General features: G+C 42.1%; 1 protein-coding gene across 3 annotated transcripts in view; it reads right to left on the bottom strand.

Annotated features, from left to right (window-relative positions):
- Tulp4 (TUB like protein 4) overlaps positions 1 to 19,967 on the bottom strand; it is a 231,900-nt gene that overhangs the window by 47,732 nt on the left and 164,201 nt on the right. For all 3 annotated transcript variants that reach the window (XM_027939588.2, XM_071612876.1, XM_071612877.1), the window contains exons 3-4: positions 15,219 to 15,347; positions 7,057 to 7,218 (exon numbers count right to left, since the gene is read on the bottom strand). In XM_027939588.2, the coding sequence (XP_027795389.1) occupies positions 7,057 to 7,218; positions 15,219 to 15,347 (291 nt within the window). The remainder of the gene's footprint in view (positions 1 to 7,056; positions 7,219 to 15,218; positions 15,348 to 19,967) is intronic.

Genomic DNA, 19,967 nt, shown 5'->3' on the forward strand with positions numbered 1-19,967 from the left:
AAAGGGCCTTTCCACCATGTGTCCTCTGGAACATGGGAATGCTCTATCTTTCCCACACCAATGACTAGGGGCGGGGGCGGGGCAGTGGGGCTAGTCCCAGGGTGACACCTACTTACCTAGTAACAGTGCCCATTCTGCCTGAGTGCTGATCTCCTACCTGCCACAAAGCTACAACATATGAACTCTCAAACCCTTCCTATTTCAAATGCTACAACTCCTTAAAATACTTCTAAATGTTTCTAAATATGATGAAAGTAACTTTTTCCCGTGGCTACTAATAAGGGTCTTCACCCAAGGGCTGGGTGGACTTCCGGGGCTGTAAGCCATGGCCGTTGGCACAATGATGGGAGCAGACCCTGTAGCACTCGTGATGGGTGCCAACAAACAAGGCCTGGCACAGGTCACATCAGGCAGAACAGGTTTTAATGGGCAATAACTGCTGTGGCAGGGACAAGAGTCCAGCATGAGCTTAATTTTACTTCCCTCTGTGCAGAGTTGACAGGAATGAAGGAGTGAGGGGACGTGTCAAGGGCCTGAAGAGAGCAGAAATGAATAAAAGTGGGAAGGGGTTTGTCGATGTGATTCGGACTCCGAGGTCTGCTAACCAGGGCTTATCATAATTAGGCTCCTGCCCTCCCACAGTGACAGGAGATGGGGCCCAATCTTCAGGTGATGGCTGGGAGAGTCAGTTTTCTTGGCAGCCTTGAGTTTTCCCAGGCAGGAACTGAAAGGGGCTGGTGTCATCATTCTAGGGACATAGCCTTGAGTTGTTAGAAGTGATGCCAGAGTGATGCCAGTGTTTGTTCAAGCTATTAGTTTATGGAGGAGGAGGGCAGGAGGGGGAAGAGGGTGTGAATCAAGCCATTTGTATGCAGATCCTGCAGTTCCTGTAACGTCAGGTGCAGTTGGAAAGAGGGCTCTGAGGGGCCTGAGCAGAGCACACACCTTGCTTCCTCCCAGCATGCCACAGTATGCACTCTGTGCTGAGGGCAGCAATGCTACATGGGCTGCTGAGGACAGAGGAGAGAAAGGACAGTCACTGCAATTCCACAGGAACACCAGAGGGAATCCTAAAAAGACCCAGCCTATAGTTTAGCCACCTGGCCAAACACTGGCATTTAGGAAAGGTTTTTTGAGTCAAAACCAAGGCCATCATCATGATGTGGTACTAATAAAAACACACAAAGAAAATCTAGGGACTGGGGTTGGGGCTCAGTGGTGAGTGCTTGCCTAGCGTATGTGAGGCACTGGGTTTGATCCTCAGCACCACATAAAAATAAATAAAGGTATTATGTCCATCTACAACTAAAAAAAATTAAAAAGAAAATCTAACACTAAATAAGCAAGAAACTACCTTTAAGAAGATATATGTAAAGAAAGCCAGTGAATATGAATAATCTCCTCCCGTCTTCCACCCCGAATCTAATTTGTTCAATGTAAATTTCAGGAAATATTTTTAGTGTATTTTATAATTAATTCATCTATACTGAATCTTCAGTGATTCATCAATGATCTGAGTCCAGAGACAGTACAGAGCAACTGCGCTTCCAAACATCTTAGTTGTCACTGTCAGTAACCAAAACAACACTGACAAAGAAAATGAGACAGAGTATAAACCCAGTAGCCGCATCTGTTTCTGCTAAAGAAACATTTACTCCCACAAAGAGTTCAACAAAATTTCCAGAATACACACATAAAAAGAAGCATCAAGAAGCAAAATAGCATAATAGTTGGATAAAGAAAGCCAGGAAGGGTGGGAGGCCATCTCCCAACTTCTTTCCTGAGTAGCTTCCACTCTTCCTTAACTGTGATGATTCATGTACTTCTTGCCTATTTTGGCAAGAACCATCCTATATATGTTTAGTTGGGGGCTTAAAATAAACTTGGGCCTCCCCCTTTGCAATGCACGTGCTACAACAAAGTCATGCACAGATCTGGTGGGGAGGGAGGAAGGAGGATCATCCCAGGACTGGTTTAATCTCACGTGCAAACTGCGCTCCCTGAGCTATGACCAGCAGTTCTATACAACAGGTCCTCTAACCTACTCACAGATCGTGTACAAGAAGGATCTTCAGCACGGGTATGGAGGTCCTGAGGTTTTGTGGTAATTTTTTTAGGGAAATAATCTAGTTCAAGAGTCTGTATGAGAGAGATTACCCTCCTCTTTTATTGTTGAACACCAGCTTTTGAGTCTTTCCAGGGGAGTAATAACCTATACCACAGGATTCCCAGCCTGCAGGCTCCTGGAACTAGAGCAGGGCTGGAGATGAGGGAGCCCGCCTTCAGGGGCCAGCAGGGGGAAATGTTTTCTTACAGCGAGTAAAAACTGCCTGCTAATAATGAACTGTGACTGACTTGGGGGTTTGCCATGTCTGACTTTTTCTATCAAGGGGGGTCTAGTGTGTTAGTTATTACCTATGTGTTAAATCTCAGCAACTTATTTTGGTTTATAAAACTGTTTTTAGCTGAGAAAGCAAAGGGTTATATTACTTTTTAAAGTTCCCTTTATAATTCCCTTCCTGTCTGACAGTGCAAGACAAAACAAATCTTCGGGAGGAATATCCATCTCCTTGATGGACACTGCCCAGAGCCACAGGCAAACCCACATCTAAGGACCTTCCCTGCTGTGAAGAACAGCCAGGCTGTGACACTGACCTCACAATACTGCCTGGGATTTGTTATAAGAAAATAGCAAGGGAAAAAAAGGAAGGAGTATTTAAAAAGTGATGCAAAATATGTGGATTCTTTATTTACTTTTTATGAGATACTAAAAATTTTCATAAATTAAGAAAAATTATGTTATTATTAATGAAATTTATTTTATTCAATTAAAGAAGAAGGATACATACAATTTAAAAACCCTAAGAATCATTTTTTACTTGGACTACATTTGGGAAAGTAGCAAATTTCCTTGAGTCTAATTTGTTACTTCCGTCATAGCCTTATATTTTAAAAGTAAGTGAATATTCTTTCATTTACACACTGACCATGTGAGTTATCTGTGACAGTTCATTTCTCACCAATTAATATCTCCAAAAGAAAACAGGGAAGGGGCCCAAGCTTGGAGCCTAGACACAGCATGAGGGAGTGTCAGTGAGGAAGCAGTGGAGGCAGAGGTGGGAGGCTGGGAAGAGGCGAGATCCAGCCGAGAGGGCAGGTGTTGCTGGAGAACAGCGTCTGGGGCTGCAAGGGAATCACTGCCCACAGGGCCAGGCAGAGGAGGGGCAGTGCAGTGAAGCACCAGGCTGCTAGGAAGACCTCAGCGGGGACCACAGCCCATAGATGAGGTTACTGTGCACCTGTGGCTAGGAGAGCCGCAGGTAAGCCTGAGCAGAAGACAGGTGAACTGAGGGTGCTGGATGAAGTGCTGCCTAGGGAGGGAAGCCACACATGCTGGCAAGACAAGCACTCCCATCTGACCGGGCCACGCCCACCGTGGGAGAACACAGCTGTTGCTAAGTTTCCTAAATGTATACATTTGAATGCCTTGAAATTCTCCTGAAATTACTTTTAAAAAAATGGTTCAGGTAGCCACAGTATGTAAGTGCCATGACGCAGGAGCTCTGGGAGGAATGGAGTCCAGAGATGAGAAAGGGACAAAGTCACAAGCACATTTCTTGTAGAGCCCTGTCCCCATAGCAGAAGGCACTGAGGAACTTCTTAGGGCTCTCCCAAGAACGCCAGGAATCAAAGGAGTTTCTTCCCATACTGTGTGCGCTGAGAACAGCTAATACAAAATTTTTTTTTTATTTGGACTGAATCCCTGAAATTTGAATTTGAGGCTTTTCCCTTTAGTCCTGTTCTCAGGGGACACAGACATGCCAGTTAGTCTCTGCTCTCTGAGGAGAGTCATGGTCGTCCCAGGAACATGCTGGAGAATGTCACCATTTCTACATCTCAAGCTCTCAGCAGAATTCTTCAGTGCACAGATGGCCACTAAGACCCAAAATGTGCTGGAAGGCAGCTTCAAATACCTCCATCTCAAAGCCCTTTCATAAATCAAGGGATATGGTCTTCTACCAACCCCTGGAGAACGTAGAGGAAATGAAACATCTTGTCCATACAAGCTAGGCTGTGAATCAAGGGCTTCTCTGCTGCATTACTCTGGATCAATGTAGGAGCCATAGATATTTTTTCCTATCATATTTATATTTATTTCTTTGTCATTTTCTATTTATGCCATTCTGTTTTTCCCCCAAGCCCTACAAATACTGTTCTATTTATAAATTTGCCTTAAGTTTATCAAGCTGAGTTTATGTCATTGTTTTTTCTATGAATTTTGTGTTCTCTGGTGTAATTTTTATTAGTTTGCTATGGGCTAAATTATGTGCCCCAAAATTTATATGTTGAATTTTGTTCAGCAAATTTGTTGAACTTGTTGGATTCCCAATATTATTATCACTGCCAGGATATCCAATAACCACCTTCTCTCTATGCTAAGTTTGTCCATGAATCATCATGCTTCTGTGCCCTGCAAACCATTTTTGAAAGACAGTGAAACATTTTGCTGAGTGTAAATCCTGCCTGGGAGTGACAGCAATCATCAGGGCAGAGGGTCTGGTCCTGAACGCCCCCACCCCCGCCCCCCACCATACAGGCTCTGCCCTTGCAGATGCCTGCAAACCACAGAACAAGCCAGGCATGTCAGCATGCCTCATGGCTCCCATGGCCACAGCCACACACTGTGGGCTCCTTTGGTCAGTGTCCACTGCTTCAAATCTAACCCGAGAGAATGGATACCCCAGGCTCTACCGCATGCCACATTCATGTGGCATACCCCACCCTCTAGATAGCTTAGGGTCTGTCTGCTCCACCGGCAGGACCTCCACCAGGCACAATGGCAGTATGCTTATCATCTGTCTCCTCCACAGATCTACAAGCATTCCAAAGGAGGAGCGATGTCTCACTCACTGGGGCATCTCCAGTGGGACCCACACCTGTTACAAGGAAAGTGTGCAGTCTGTTGAGGACACGGGCTGGCACAGACTGTCAAGGGACCACGAGGTGAGCCTCGCAGAAGGCACATGGGCTCGTGAGAGGAAGGATGTGAAGCCAGGGCTCCCACTGATCTATTTTTAAGTACTTTCACATCTGTTCCTTCATCTGATCATGAATAAAGCCCTGTGAATGAGGCAGGAAATAATTCACACCTGTCCTTACAGTGGAGGAAACTGATGCAGGAAAGGTCAGGTGCTTTGTACAAGGCCACTTCATGGACTTCTCTATGAGGATACTCTAGGGATAGTAAAGCTTTACAATAAATCCAAAGGCTTCCTATGAATACACACACGTGTGTGGCAGGGAGCAAGGGAAGGAACTTGCAGTTGAAAATATGTTCTCATAAATCTAGTAATACTAATTTTAAGGAAAGAAAAAATATTTGCCTTTCTTAATTAAAAAAATGGAAACATGAAATAAATTATGTGGTGATCAGAGGAAAGCAATTCAGTTAAAAAGAAAGAAAGAAAGAGGCTCAAAAACAAAAATTACAGTTCCATATTGTATTGCTTGCTTTTACAAATACTAAAATCTCTTTAGGAAATTTTCTGGCATAAAACATAAGGTTTATATTTACAAAGGTTTTAGCCTGTCAATCCTTATATTTTAAGAGTGAATTATCAAAATGTAATTTTATAAGGTTATTATATACTATCATGAAAACCAAATAGGCATAATAAAAACAATTTTGAAATTAAGAGTTTGGAAGATGAACCACAGAATAGGGATGTGGCTCAGTGGTACAGCACTTGCCCAGCCAATGCAAGGCTCTGGGTTCAATCCCCAGCACTACTGAAAAAACAAAAAGTGAAGCATCTTTGTAGATTCACATCCATCAAATAACTACTGAGGGATTCTGATTCATTTCTGTCCAGTCCTTTCCAACTTATGGATGGGTTTCTTTGGGTTGTTTTATGATGTGGCAACATAAAAAACATGCCATTTCATATCCTAATTTTTTTCCACATAACATCCTAAAAGCTCTTTCAGATTATTATATCATCTTTATAACCACAATCTATAATTTACTGTATATTCTTTTAATTGGTTATGCCATGGTTTATGTGATCATTCTTCTATTTTATTATTTTTGATTTATTTTTTAGTTGTTGATAGACCTTGATTTTATTTATCTATATGCAGTGCTGAGAATCAAACCCAGTGCCTCACACACACCAGGCAAGTGTGCTACTGCTGAGCCCCAGCCCCAGCCCCAGCCCCATCTCCTATTTTAGGCAAGGCTGTTGACAAATTTTACTACCATATATAATGTCTTTATGATTATAGGTAATTTTGTCCATTTTTGTTTCTTTTAGATAATTTCCAAAAGCATATTATAAAGGTGGACAGTAGTTTGTAAGCCTTTCAACATACTCTGCCAAATTGCTTCTCCAAAGGTCTAATATGCATTATTACCAGGAATGAATAAGAATGCTTACTTGCTTACATTCTTATCATAATCAGTAAATCACCTGTGTCATTTTATTATCATTATTATTATTTTTAAAGAGAGAGAGAGAATTTTTAATATTTATTTTTTTTAGTTTTCGGCGGACACAACATCTTTGTTTGTATGTGGGGCTGAGGATCGAACTTGGGCCGCAAGCATGCCAGGCGAGCGCGCTACCGCTTGAGCCACATCCCCAGCCCATTTTATTATTTTTTACTAATAGGTGAAAAATATACCCTCCTAGTGCTAATTTTAAAATTTCCCCAGAGAATGAATATTTTCCTATCATGGTTATTAATTGAACTTCCTCTTTTGGGAATTATTTTTTATATCATTATTTATTAATTGGTTCATATGAATTTTAAGATAAATTTGTTTGAATATTTTATAAACTAAAATGTTAACTCAGTTACCTTACTGGTGAAAAATATCATTCCTGAAATCTATGCTTCCTTTAGACTTTTTGTTTTAGTTTTTACCTTGATGGTTGGTTCTCTCCTCTGTGATGATCTTTAAGAGGCTTTCACACCAGCTCCCTCTCTCCCACACCCTCTTCCTCCTCAGCCCCCAAGGTTTTACCATTACACATGCAGAGTCGGAGGCATTACCTGTTGGTCATCAGGAGTCCATATGCCACATGTGATTTGACTTTCCAGGTTGATCTCAGATGACCAGTGTCTTTGTCCACTGACAGAACCAACCAGGACAAACCCATCTCGATAGGAAATAAGTGCTTGAGTCCCATCGTGGCTCCACGTGAAATCACTCACCTTCAGACACACAGAGAGAAGGGTCAATTGTGATCTGAAAGGGGAAACACTTTTACCAAAGCCTAGATAGAGTCGTTAGCTTGGCTTTTCGGCTAAGATCAAGAGGGCGTGAAGAGAAACCGCAGTGAAGGTATCATCAGGAAAGCTCCAGGGACTGCAGTGAGGGGCAGCGTGGTCCTCATTAGCACTGTTTTATGTACTGTGTGGACATTCACCCATTAAGCCCCACACCAACTGCCCATGAAAGTGCTGTCCCCCATCTGCAGAGGAAACCAGGACACACAGGGGCTAAGTGATCTTCCCCCAGCCACACTGCAAGAGAGTGGCAGAGCTGAGAACAAGCCCAGGGTTCTGTGGCTCCAGGGTTCTTACTTTTAACTGCTGTTATACTGCCTTCCCCTTAAGATTGGTGACAGATTCTCCATGAGTGTCTGTGGTCATTTACCAAAATAATAAAGCTCTAAGTTTCTGATTATATTCTCTCATAGTCTTGCTAGTAATATTCTCTCAATCAAAATGGGATGCATTTTAATTTTTCTCTTTTATGGTACTAGGGTCAAACCCAGGGCCTTACAGGTGCTAGGTAGGCATTCTACCACTAAGCTACATCTCCCGCCTTATTCTTGATCAAAATGAAGGTAAAGAAATCTAAGTGGAAAACATTACTTACAACTGAATTTATCAAATGCATGCATTGAATCTATCCAAATGACATTGTTTTTTCTCTGGTGATCTATTGTGGTAAATTCCTTCTATGGATTATCCAGTATTATTATACTATTCTTACATACCTGTGGGTATTTGGACTCTGCTATATAAGTAATTAAGACTGGGCTGGGGTGTAACTTGTTGGTAGAGCACTTGCCTAGTATGTGCAAGGTCCTGGGTTCCATCCCCAGCATGAGGGGGCGGGGGGTGGGGGGTAAAGGCTAAACATTTCTCTCACATTACCACTTTAATCCCTATCTTACAAATTTTAATATATGCTTTTATTATCATTCAGATCTAGGACTTTATAAACATCCATTAAATGTATTTTTTAACCCAGGAACTATTTCACTACACATTTTTTTAAAAATCTCAAATATGCAAGAATTTAATAACTCTTTTGTTATTAAGTTTTAACCCAGGTTCAATGAACTCATGGGATTGTGATCTATAGTCATGGTACCTACCACTGGAAGTCTACTGAAATTTACTTTATAACCTAAATTAAGGATTGACAAACCACAACTTATGGGCAAATCTGGCCTATCAGCTCTGTTGGTCTACCACTCAAACTAAGAATGGTTTAAAATAGTTGAAGGAAAAAAATCAATAGCAGAATATTTTGTTATTCATGAAATTCAAGTATTTTTTTAAATTTCTTAATTTTTAGATGGTGCTAAGGATCAAACCCAGTGCCTCTCATATGCTACGCAAGTACTCTGCCACTGAGCTACCGCCCCACCCCCAAAATTCGAGTTTTAACATCCATAAAGTTTTTTTATTTCATCAGTAAGTTTTAAAAATTTGTTTTCTCATTACATAATACCTGATTTTTGGCTCTTGATCCACAAAACCTAAAATATTCATATATGCCCCTTCATAGAAAGTTTACAGACTCTTATGCAAGAACAGGTCAATTGTTGTTAAACGTTCTGTGAGAAAACCTGTGTTCTAACTGGTAGACTTGGGACCTCCACATGTCTACTAGGTCCAGTTTGTTAACTGTGTTGCTCCAATCTTCTGTATCTTTGCTGGTTGTTTGCCATGAGTGTGCTATGTCATTAACATAGACAAAAAGGTTTGCATCTTCCCACAATGTCAGAATTTATCGAACAATAATCAGTTCACAGGTACTTTCATCAATGGCAATTCACTGAATACTCATGGGTCACCTGGTAGTCATACGATAGGCAATCATAGGTTCTTTTATTCCTATCTTAATTTTTATTATCTACAATATTCAAGTCACATATCACACTTCACCCAATTATATATATAGGTTACAGAAAGACAAGGAAAGGGCCAAGGCAGCCACAGGGGTTCCAGAGGCTCCCTGAGAGCAAAGGCAAAGAGCAGACAGGAATGCAGAGTCACTATGGGTGCTCAGATAAGATTAAAAACCAGTCAAAGAACTTGTTCAGGACACAATGCAAGAATTTATTCTAGGCCAAGGTCTGGAGGCAGTTTCACAGTATCAATTTGGAGCGTCAGCTTGGAATGGGACTTGTGTGGTCGGTCATCATGGGCATCACTCTGCTAAAGATTCCTCACGGTGGTGATTTTCCTGGGCAAGGCTTGTGACCAATGACCCCGGTGAAAGAATCAGGGTGCCGCTGTGTCCAGTCTTAGGGTATGCCTCCTTTTATGAGTCTTGACCGAGGGGTTGCATCATTCACTGGTCTCGTGTGTTCCATAAGCTCGTGGGCCTGGATTTTCTGATATGACTTTGATTTGCCCATATATCCATGTGCTTCTGATTAATTCAATAAGTTCATTCTCATTAGCATGAATAGTTTATCAGTTAATGCCTTATGAGTGTGCCAGGCAAATGGTGGTTGTTTACTTGTACAAACAAGGTGTAGAGTCATTCCTTCTTAGCACTTAAAACTCACAATTAGTTTGCTTATGGCAAACTGCTGCTTTACAAAATGAACTGACAAAGGTTCAGGAAGAGACTGGAAACTGCTGTTCTACACACCACGGACTAACTCAGAGAGGGCACAACCTGCTCTCTACACTGCTGCCAACACACGTCTGAGTATGTCAGTGGATTGATCAATTTTTCCTTTCAGTTCTACCAGTCTCCTTCACTATTTTGATGGTATTATTAAAAGCATATACATTAAAAACATCTTGATAAACCACAGTTTATCATTATCTGATGTCTCTATTAACAAAGTAATATTTTCTGTCTTTAAGGTATTTTATCTAATATTAATCTAACTACACCAGCTTAATTTTTTTCCCTTGGTATTTGCCAGATGTATCTTTATCATCCTTTGACTTTAAATTTGTATATGTCCTTAAGTTCTACATGTGGCTCTAAAAGGCATAGATCCCAGCTTTTAAAAATATAATCCATTAAGCTTTATTTTCTGATTTAATCCATTTGTATTTATTCTAATTTGTGCTCTACTTCTATTTGGCTCTTGTGTGTGTACATGCGTGAGCGCACCCACCTGTGTGGTACTTTACCACTGAGCTATACTCCAGTCCTTTTTATTTTTTAAGACAGGATCTCACAAAGTTCCCAAGGCTGGTCTTGAACTTGCAATCTTCCTGCTTCAGCTTCCCAAATCACTAGGATTACAGGCTTGCCTCACTGTACTTTCTTAATTTACTTTTTCAGTTTGTACTAACTTTTGTTTCTTTTTAATCTTTTCTAACACAAGAATTACTCTATGATCGTCACTGTTGCTTATACTTGGAACTATTCAAGTCTCTTTAAAATGTGACATGATGGGGCTGGGGTTGTGGCTCAGTGGTAGAGCGCTCGCCTAGCACATGCAAGGCCCTAGATTCAATCCTCAGCACCACATAAAAATAAAATAAAGGTATTATGTCCAACTACAACTAAATAAACAATATTTTTAAACAATGTGACATTACTAGATGAATCACATTTTAAGAAATAAGAAAAATATATGAACTAATTGCAAAAGGGGCTAAAGGTCTATAATGAGTACCAGCAATATCTCTTATCATGACAATGGCATGATTTGTTAAGTAGCTCTTGAATAACTGCTCTGAGAGTCCTTAAAAAAAAAAAAAAAAAAAAAGACAAACAAACAAACAAACAAAAAACCCATTTCTTCAGTTAAATCTAGAACCTTGGGTTCCTTTAAATTATATCCCGACCACCTGAACTACCTAGTTTTTCTTAATTTAAAACAAAAATTGTTTATTCTGCAATAAAATTTAAAAGTTCTTTCATTTTGCAAAGATAATGCTATTACTTACCTGCATTTTAGCTATGTACTAAGAGGAAAAACATCTTAATAGAGAGCTAAGGCAAGGCCAGGAAAATGAAGCTTCTCAGGGATATTATAGCAACCCATCTCTTTCAACAATCATTGTTTCTCTGTAGTGAAAAAAATGAAAATCCTTTCTTATAGCTGTTTGGAAATACCTAGGACACTCATTACTGATAATTACCCTACTGTGCAACAATACACCAGAACTTCTTGTTCTTACCTAACACTAATTAATACCCACTGGCCCACCTCTCCTCATCTCACCCTAACCCAACCACTGTCCCCAGCCTCTGGTAACGACCATTCTATTTCACCTTCTATGAGACCAACATTTTGTAGATTCTGCATATGAGTGAGATGGTGCAGCATTTGCCTTTCTGTATCTGGCTTATTTCACTTACCATGATGCTCTCTGGTTCCACCTGTGTTGTTGCAAATGACAGAATTTCCATCCTTTTTCAGTTGTTGTATTCAGTGTGTGTGCGTGTGTGTGTGAATCCTTACCCATATAATTACTCATTTTTAATTTTTGAGGAACTTCCAAACCCTTTCATAATGGCTGCACTAATTTACATTCCACCAGCAGTGGGAATTTACACCTCCCTCCCCTAGTGCTTACTGTCTGTCTTTTTAATCACAGCCATTCTAACTTGAGGTGGCAGCTCACTGTTTTTCTAATGATTAGTGATGTTGAGCATTTTTTTTCCATATACCTACTGGCCATTTGTAGCTTTTATTTTGAGATGTCTCTACTTAGGTCTATTGTCCAGTTTTTAATTGAATTATCTGGGAATTTTCTTTTGAGTTATTTGAGTTCCTTATTATAACTCATATATTAATCCACTGCCAGATTTACAGTTTGCAAATATTTTCTTCCATTCTGCAGAGTATATTATATTGATTGTTTCTTTTGTTGTGCAGAAGCTTTTCACTTTGATACAGTTATACTTGTTTATTTTTGGTTTCCTGCACTTTGGGGATCTTATTTACAAAACAAAACAAAACAAAAAACACTGGCAATCTCTCATAAGGTGATGCAGGATGTTCACATGAATTAACTGGGTTTATTAGGCAGCATGGAGCAACAAGAATATATCACACCTAGAAAAACAAAATAGTGAAAAACAAAAATAATGTGAAGTCAAATACTGAATGCTGGAGAGAAAATTGAAGAAACTTCCCTTCTTCTGGTTGCTTTTCAATTGCACAGGGTTACAATGCCTTTACTTTACTAAAGATAGCACTCAGACGAGGAATAACTGAAGCCGAGCAGCAACCCAACCAATAGTTGCCTGAGGCAGCTTCTCAAGAGACTATCTCAGTGCATGTGCCTGGCACAACCGTCTTCAATGACTGATACGGTACAATAATGTGCGCACTGTTGCAGACCCTTTTTGAAATACAGGACTTATAATCAATGCCTTAAAAAGAAATTGTTAAGGCCATCATTTAGCTTCAGCCAAGTGTTTGCTTACTCCATGACAGTGAGAGACACTCTCTGTATCGAGGATCACCTGTTATTTCTTCTAAAAGAAGAAAAGTGGCACTCTTCTCTAAGCTGGCTTCCAGAACTCTCATCCTCCAAGCTGCAGAACTATTCCTTTCGCCAGACGCTTTTCCAAGCAAGCAGAGCTACCAGTGCCCCCACCAGTGATCCACTGGAACCCATGTGCGGTGTCTTTTTTATTCAGAAAAGATCTGACTCAGAGCAAATAAAAGCAACCGGTCCTTCCCAAAAAATGCCAGTGTTTAGTGGTGAAAACTGCTCAATGTTTTGAAGAAACAAAGTTTCAAACAGCAAAATTTCATGAAATCGGAATCAGGTCACAAGATATGGTGATGACTCCAGAGGAACCTGGCAGCAAAGGCATCTGTAAGATTCTGGATGCTGCCAGCTGCTCACAGCTCACCGGCCTCCAGAGCTGAACTCATCCCACCTTTCCTGTTTCTGACATGGCTGTCTGCTCCACACTCTCCATGGAAAGAAACAGAGAGGGACATGACAGGTGGCGGGGATGACGCAGCTGCCATGTGGAGACGATGGGATCCCCAACCAAGAGAAGCTACCGCCAGGAAAAAACCACGTGGCGGTGGCGCTGCTTGGCTGGTGGGGTGGGTTTCTCAAACAGTAATAAAGTCTGAGCATTTGGGGATACGCGGTGACATATGCATTTCTGCCAAGAGAAAAGTGCGCTTGCTGGGAACAAGCCATGCAGTGAAGTGCCCTGGACTCACACCAAGGCCTGAGTCCTCGCATCGCCACCCACGAGCCCCTGTGGGCAAGCTACTAAACCTGCCTGATCTGGACTTTTCTATTAACTGAGAATAAGAACATTTTCAGAATAAGGTTCCTATGGAGATGAAGGGAAATAACACGTTAAAAAGCCAAGCACTTGGTTGGCATGTGACCTAGTGTCCTTTTCCCTTTCTCCCCTAAGGAATGACTTTTGTCATCCTAAATCTGAAGGCCTTAGAAAAGCGTCCTCTACTTTGGTTAGAGACTCTGTGGGCAACCTCAGAGAACTGTCCACTTCACAGGAATCCATGACCAGCTGCCAACTCCAGGCCTGCAGCTGTTCATGGAGATGACGCCTGGCTACTGTCTCAGGGCAGGTGAGTAGCTAGGGGGCTGTGAGGAAGCAGTACTGACAATCAGTGCAAGCACTGCCTTAGTGTGCAGGGAAGCCGCCATACACTGTGCTTTTCACGTCGAGTCTTATTTAGTCCTCAGAGATCCTCTGCTCTGTCACAGGTGAGGAAACTGAGGCACAGAGATGTTAAATACTTCCCACTCAGAGGTCAACAGTGGGATTTCCTGCCTCTGCTGACTCCAGAGCTAATGCTCTTGACAAATACAACACGCACCCTCAGAGTGACTTGAGTGCCTCTGGGTCAGGAGATTTCCCACATTTGTACCTCTCCTTCAGGAAGGCTGGTTAGTAGTCACAGGGCTGGTGCTACCTCTTCTCTTGTCACTCCAAGAAGGCAGGTGGGAAGCTGATAAGGCTTTATTAGAGTCAGTCAATATCGTTACGTTTACCCTTACTAACAAAGAACTCACACAAGAAGAATGTTGTCTTCAGGCAAAGGGAAGTTTGTCTTCTGTGATGGCATCTTATGATCCTTAGCCTGCTAATTCTCACTGACAATAAATCTTCCTTTCTTGCAATTTTATGCCACCTGACTGGGCTATATCTTTCAGATGGAAGCTCATAGCTTATTTAAGCAACAGGCAGGAGAGGGAATCCTGTCCCTTAGAAATGTAGAGCAAGGCTCACGAGAACTCATTCTGGGAGAGTTAAAACAGTACAGGAAGCCCCATGTCAACAAACATCCCCAGAGGAGCCAGGCTCTCCAATCACTGTGCTGTCAATCTCCGCGACATGTGTCCTCAAACACAGGAGAAGGGCCCAGCAGCCACCCACCAGGTACTCAGGGACAGCATGGCTCAGTGGGGCATCCCTGGAGCAGCTGTCTTCCTCAGAGTGGAGACAAACTGTACCAGAAAGGAAGGGTGGAAGATGACAACAGGTGGCCACACTAACTGAAACCCCACAGAGGAGTGTCACAAACTCATGGCTCAGGGAGTGGGTTGTGCGAAACAGTCTTGTGGAGATGGCAGCACAGGGAAAACACCTTCTGAAGGGAGGAAAAGAAACGTGCCAGGCGCACTTCCGAGGACCCGAAGTTAATGCATAGTCACAGCCCTGAGCAACGGGGAAGGCCCGCGGCGGCTGAAGAGCAGCAGCGCACTCAAGGGGCAGAGGGCACAGCTCTGCTTCTGTTCACTCAAGGGACAAGGGACAGAGGGCGCAGCTCTGCTTCTGTTCACTCAAGGGACAAGGGACAGAAGGCACAGCTCTGCTTCTGTTCACTCAAGGGACAAGGGACAGAGGGCGCAGCTCTGCTTCTGTTATTTCTCCTCCGCCTGCTCAAGGAGGAGCTGGGCGCGGCGCAGTGTTGTCCCCTCTGCGCTACAGCCCTGGCCAGGGGTCACTGGGCGTCATCCTCCTGGGAGGAGGCCTGCCGCCCACTCACCTGAGCCCCGCGGTCGTTGACCAGTTCCACAGACCACCTGCCTTCGTACTGAATCCACACGAATATTCCCCCGTCTGCGTCGCACGTGGCCAGCTTCTGGTACGGCTCATTCCACCTCACCAGCACAACCTAGGAGACCACCAAGAAGACAGTTACCACGGGAGAAACCCGCCAGGGCCACGGTGATGAGGCCTTGAAACCCCAGAACTAAACAGTGCAGGGTCACAGGAAAAGGCTGGGGGACAACATGGGTGGAGCCACACAGGGCAGTCTCATGTGGCTCCAGACACACTTGACACATATCCTGGTAAACAGCAGTCACCTGGACAAACGTCCAAACGCTGCCCGCACTTGCCCACCACTGTGAACACAGGCCCCACCGGCACCCTGCACCTGTCTCTCCCAGGTGTGCAAGGGTCCCTCACCTGCTGGTCCTGTACTGTGGGGAAATGATTTTTACAAGATTCATTGTTTTTGAATCAAGTGTTATTTATTTAGTACAGAAAAAAGAAAGGGTAAGTCTTAATTTAGCTTTATTTTCCACCAGAAGTGAAATTTTCTGGCACCTTTTTCAAGGAACTATCTTATATCTGAAGAATTTGGCATCAACATGGCCAATTCAGAAAAGGTACGGCTGAAAGATCTAATTTGTTTTAGGATTTATCACAAAGGAAATATGAAAGCCAAGTGTGTGGTATATGCCTGTAATCCCAGTGGCTCAGGAGGCTGAGATAGGAGGATGGCAAGTCTGAGTCCAGCCTGAGCAACTTAGTAAGATTTTGTCTCAAAATAAAAAGGGATGGGATGGGGCTGGGGATGTGGCTCAAGCAGTAGTGCACTGGCCTGGCATGCGCGGGGCGCTGAGTTCGATCCTCAGCACCACATACAAGTAAAATAAAGATGTTGTGTCCACCAAAAACTAAAAAGTAAATATTAAAAATTTCTCTCTCTCTCTTAAAAAAAAGGGGGGGCGATGAGATGTAGCTCAGTGGTAGGGTGCCCCTAAATTCAATCCACAGAGTATAAAACAAAAACAAACAAACCAAGTTAGAAGTTTCAAATTTCATGAGTGTAAGAACTAAATTCTTAAATTTAGAAAATTCTGAGTCTAGACAAATCACTTTCATCTTTCTCAAGTGTAGCTTTCTTATCAAGTATCTCCTTCTTATCTAAAAAGGTAGAAAGTCTGTCAGTGGTTTATGACACTAAGTAAATGCCTGAAGGGTCTGAGATCAGCCCACAGAAGGACCAGTAAAAATCTATAAGGGAGCGGGGTGCCTGGACTGGTCCTGTGGACCATGTGCCACAAAACCAATACCTTAAGTTCACTGTGGTGAAGTGCTCCTGAGGCTGACCCCAGCTAGCCTATCCTGATGACCTAATGAATTGGTTCAGTCAGATATTCAGCATGAATTTATAATTCTCATGCTGCTAGGCATGGTGGCACAAACCTATAATTCCACTGACTTGGGAGGCTAAGACAGGAGGATCACAAGCTGGAAGCTAGCCTCAGCAACTTAGTGAGTCCCTGTTTCAAAATTTTAAAAATAAAAAGGGATGGGGATTGTGGCTTAGAAATTAAATGCCCCAGGTTCAATACCTGATGCCCCCCCACACATTTTTTAAAAATTATAACTCTCATGCTATGCGGCTAATATTGAATTGGAGGATATAAACCATACCCGTTGCCCTCAGCGAGTTAAAGGAGGCCAGAATATCTACATACATGGGTAACACATCAACAAGGGAAGACTATCATGGGTCAGCAAGGGCACTATTATTTGTCAACATGTGAGCCCTGTCTACTCCCAATATTCTGTGCCTAATCAACTCATTGTAACTATTGTAAACATGTGACACAGGCATAAAGGGTTTCCAATTTCTAATTTGGATTCTAAAATACAAAATGAGCCCATAAACTGATGTCAAGGACTTCTACAATGCCTCCTGTCCCACTCACACCCATCTGTCCAAAGCACACTTCCTGCTTTCAGACCAGTGCACAAACCCATGACTCTTCAAAATTATACAACCTACACATCTGATTTTAGGTCTTTCAACATGCTTCCAGGGCACCAGAGCTAGGAGAGGACCCTAAGAATGGTCTGATTTAGTTCCCCTTGAGCTAGCCTTGGTCTGTCATACTTGATGGTATCAACATTTATAAGATGCACAACAAAATCCTCAAAACTTCCAAGAGGAAAATAGTACTATAGCTTTTTAAAAACCCTGCAATAATCAAAAGAAGCGTGAGGTTGTGATCCTTGGAGACCCGTCGATGACTCATCACGCTAGTCAACTTGCAAGGATGAGACATCTAGAACTCTCCAGGAAGCTGCACCTGGTTGCATCCCTGGGTAGACAGCCCCTTCCTTGCTCTGGCCCAGCTCTACAGATACAGTGCTGACACGATCCAGTAACATCAGCTTGTGGATAGATCTGCTGTTGAGGAAAGGGTCAGGTGGGCCTGTCTTCAAATACTGACACAGCAATTTTGAGCATATTTTGCCAAACAATAACATAGAATTAGAAGTTTGATCCATGTTAAATCATATCTTTGAACTATAAAAACTATTTCAAGTAGGTATTAAAAACTATTTCAAGTAGATAATTTTAAATTCCCAAAGGCTTTTAACAACAGCAAATACTGACTGTCTGCCTAACATGAGCCAGACACTGTTAGGGGCTAAAAAGAGAGACTAGGACATCTCTGGCCCTGTTGGAGCTCAGTTTACTACACAGACATAATATAGTGCTATGTGAGCCATTAAGGAGTTGTGAACATACCCAGGAGCAGGTATCAATACGCGGAGAGAGGAACAATAAATTAAGATTCCCTTATTTAAGGGAATCCACAAATATGCACGTAGCTACAATCTGGTCTCAACAGACAGATATTAATCACTGATGTCTACATCATTACACACTTCAGAATGGTGATCACAGAATAGAATCTGACAAACAAGAACACAATATTCATAACTGATCAGTTTTTAAATTATATCTTTAGGTTAACAGAGTGAACATTTGTCTGCTATGAGATTCTCTGCAAAAAGTGCCTCTAGACAAAGTGTCATATTTCAGAAGACAGAGGTTAGACACAATGTATCTTAGCCTTTTTGCATTTATTATTCACTACCAGTTCAGCTGCATAGTTAACGTCAACAGCAAAGCCCTTCTTCATGAAAACGGCCTGCACAGTCACAGCATTACATAAACATAGAAGAAGAGAGGAAAAAATATTTTAAAATTATTTCTAACATTAAAGATTTCTTGGTCTTATGACAACACTATTGCTGTTTCTGGGTAAATGAAATGTTCACAGATGCAATTTCATCCTTTGGTAGTTCTTAATCAGTTGAGATGCAGCAGTAAATGGAAATGTGGTCCCACCCCACACACTCCTCTGAGTTCTAATGCATATAGCTGGGTAGGTAGTTAACTCCCCTGCCAACTAGGGACAAAGTCTTTCCCATGGTTCTTCATTTAAAAATGGGGTGAAATTGCAAATGTTTCCTTGGACTAGTATTCATTCTCATTTCCTCTCCTGTCTGCAGTTCACAGCTGCCGCCTTATCTCCCAGCATCTTATTTCCTGTTCTCTAAACCTTTCCAGCCTACTTGGCAATGATAAGACTAAAGTGCTAAGAAATCACCAGCCAGGGGACCAGTTGGGTACTTAGTCATCCAGATTGTGTGGCAGGGTACTGTGAGTCTGCCAGGTACCCTAAGGCACAGCTTTTCTTCCCCTGGGACTCTCTTAGTCTGGGCACCAAAGAAATTCCATGTTGAGGGTGCTAGCTCAGGGGTGCTCTTCTATTAAAAAGATACAGGATGAGCTATGTTCTGACCTCTGACTTTGATTATTCAAAAAATACAAGCTTAGGGCTGGGATCGTGGCTCAGTAGAAGAGTGCTCACCTAGCATACATGAGGCACTGGGTTTGATCCTCACACCACATAGAAATAAAATAAAAATATTGCGTCCAACTACAACTAAAAGATATTAAGAATAATACAAACTTGTTATCTTCTCCAATATCAGATATGCTTCAATTTTATAGTTTATTAAGAGGTATTAAGGTAGAGAATCTACAAGAAAAAGAAGGCAGGACTGCTGAAAGTCCACTTGGCCTATAATCTAAGGCCCTAGACAAGTCTCCTCACTTCCCATACCCAGAATTACATTTAGGAGAGCAAAACAACTGTCACTTAGCTCACACCAAGGGCATTTGTCTTCTTTACCCATTGAAAATATATAATTCACAGAGTTGTGTGACCATCACAGTACATTTTAGAACATATTCACTATCGTTGCAAAAGCCCCATACTCTAGCCATCGCCACTCAATCCCACACTTCCCCTAGCCCCAGGCAATCACTAATTTCCTTATGTTCTATGGATTTGCTTATTCAATACATTTTACATAAATGGAATCACATGATATGTGTGGTCTTTTCTAACTGGCTTCCTTCCCCTGCTATAAAGTTTCAAAGTTCATTCACGTTGTAGCGTGTATCAGTACTTCCTTTACAAGTCCAAACACTGTTCTCCACTGTAGGGCTATACCCTACACTCATCAGCTGATGAACATTTGGGTCATTCACGTAAAAAGGACTGAGAAGCTAATTTTGCTAAAAACACTGATTCTTCACTTGGTCCTACAAATGTTTAAAAAAAAAAAAAAAAGTGGCATCTTTGCCTCCATTTTGCCTTTGTCTCTTCTGTTTTGAACTGATCTCCTGGGATTC

Source organism: Marmota flaviventris, chromosome 6, assembly GCF_047511675.1.
Source record: "Marmota flaviventris isolate mMarFla1 chromosome 6, mMarFla1.hap1, whole genome shotgun sequence".
In the NCBI taxonomy this organism is placed as follows: domain Eukaryota; kingdom Metazoa; phylum Chordata; class Mammalia; order Rodentia; family Sciuridae; genus Marmota; species Marmota flaviventris.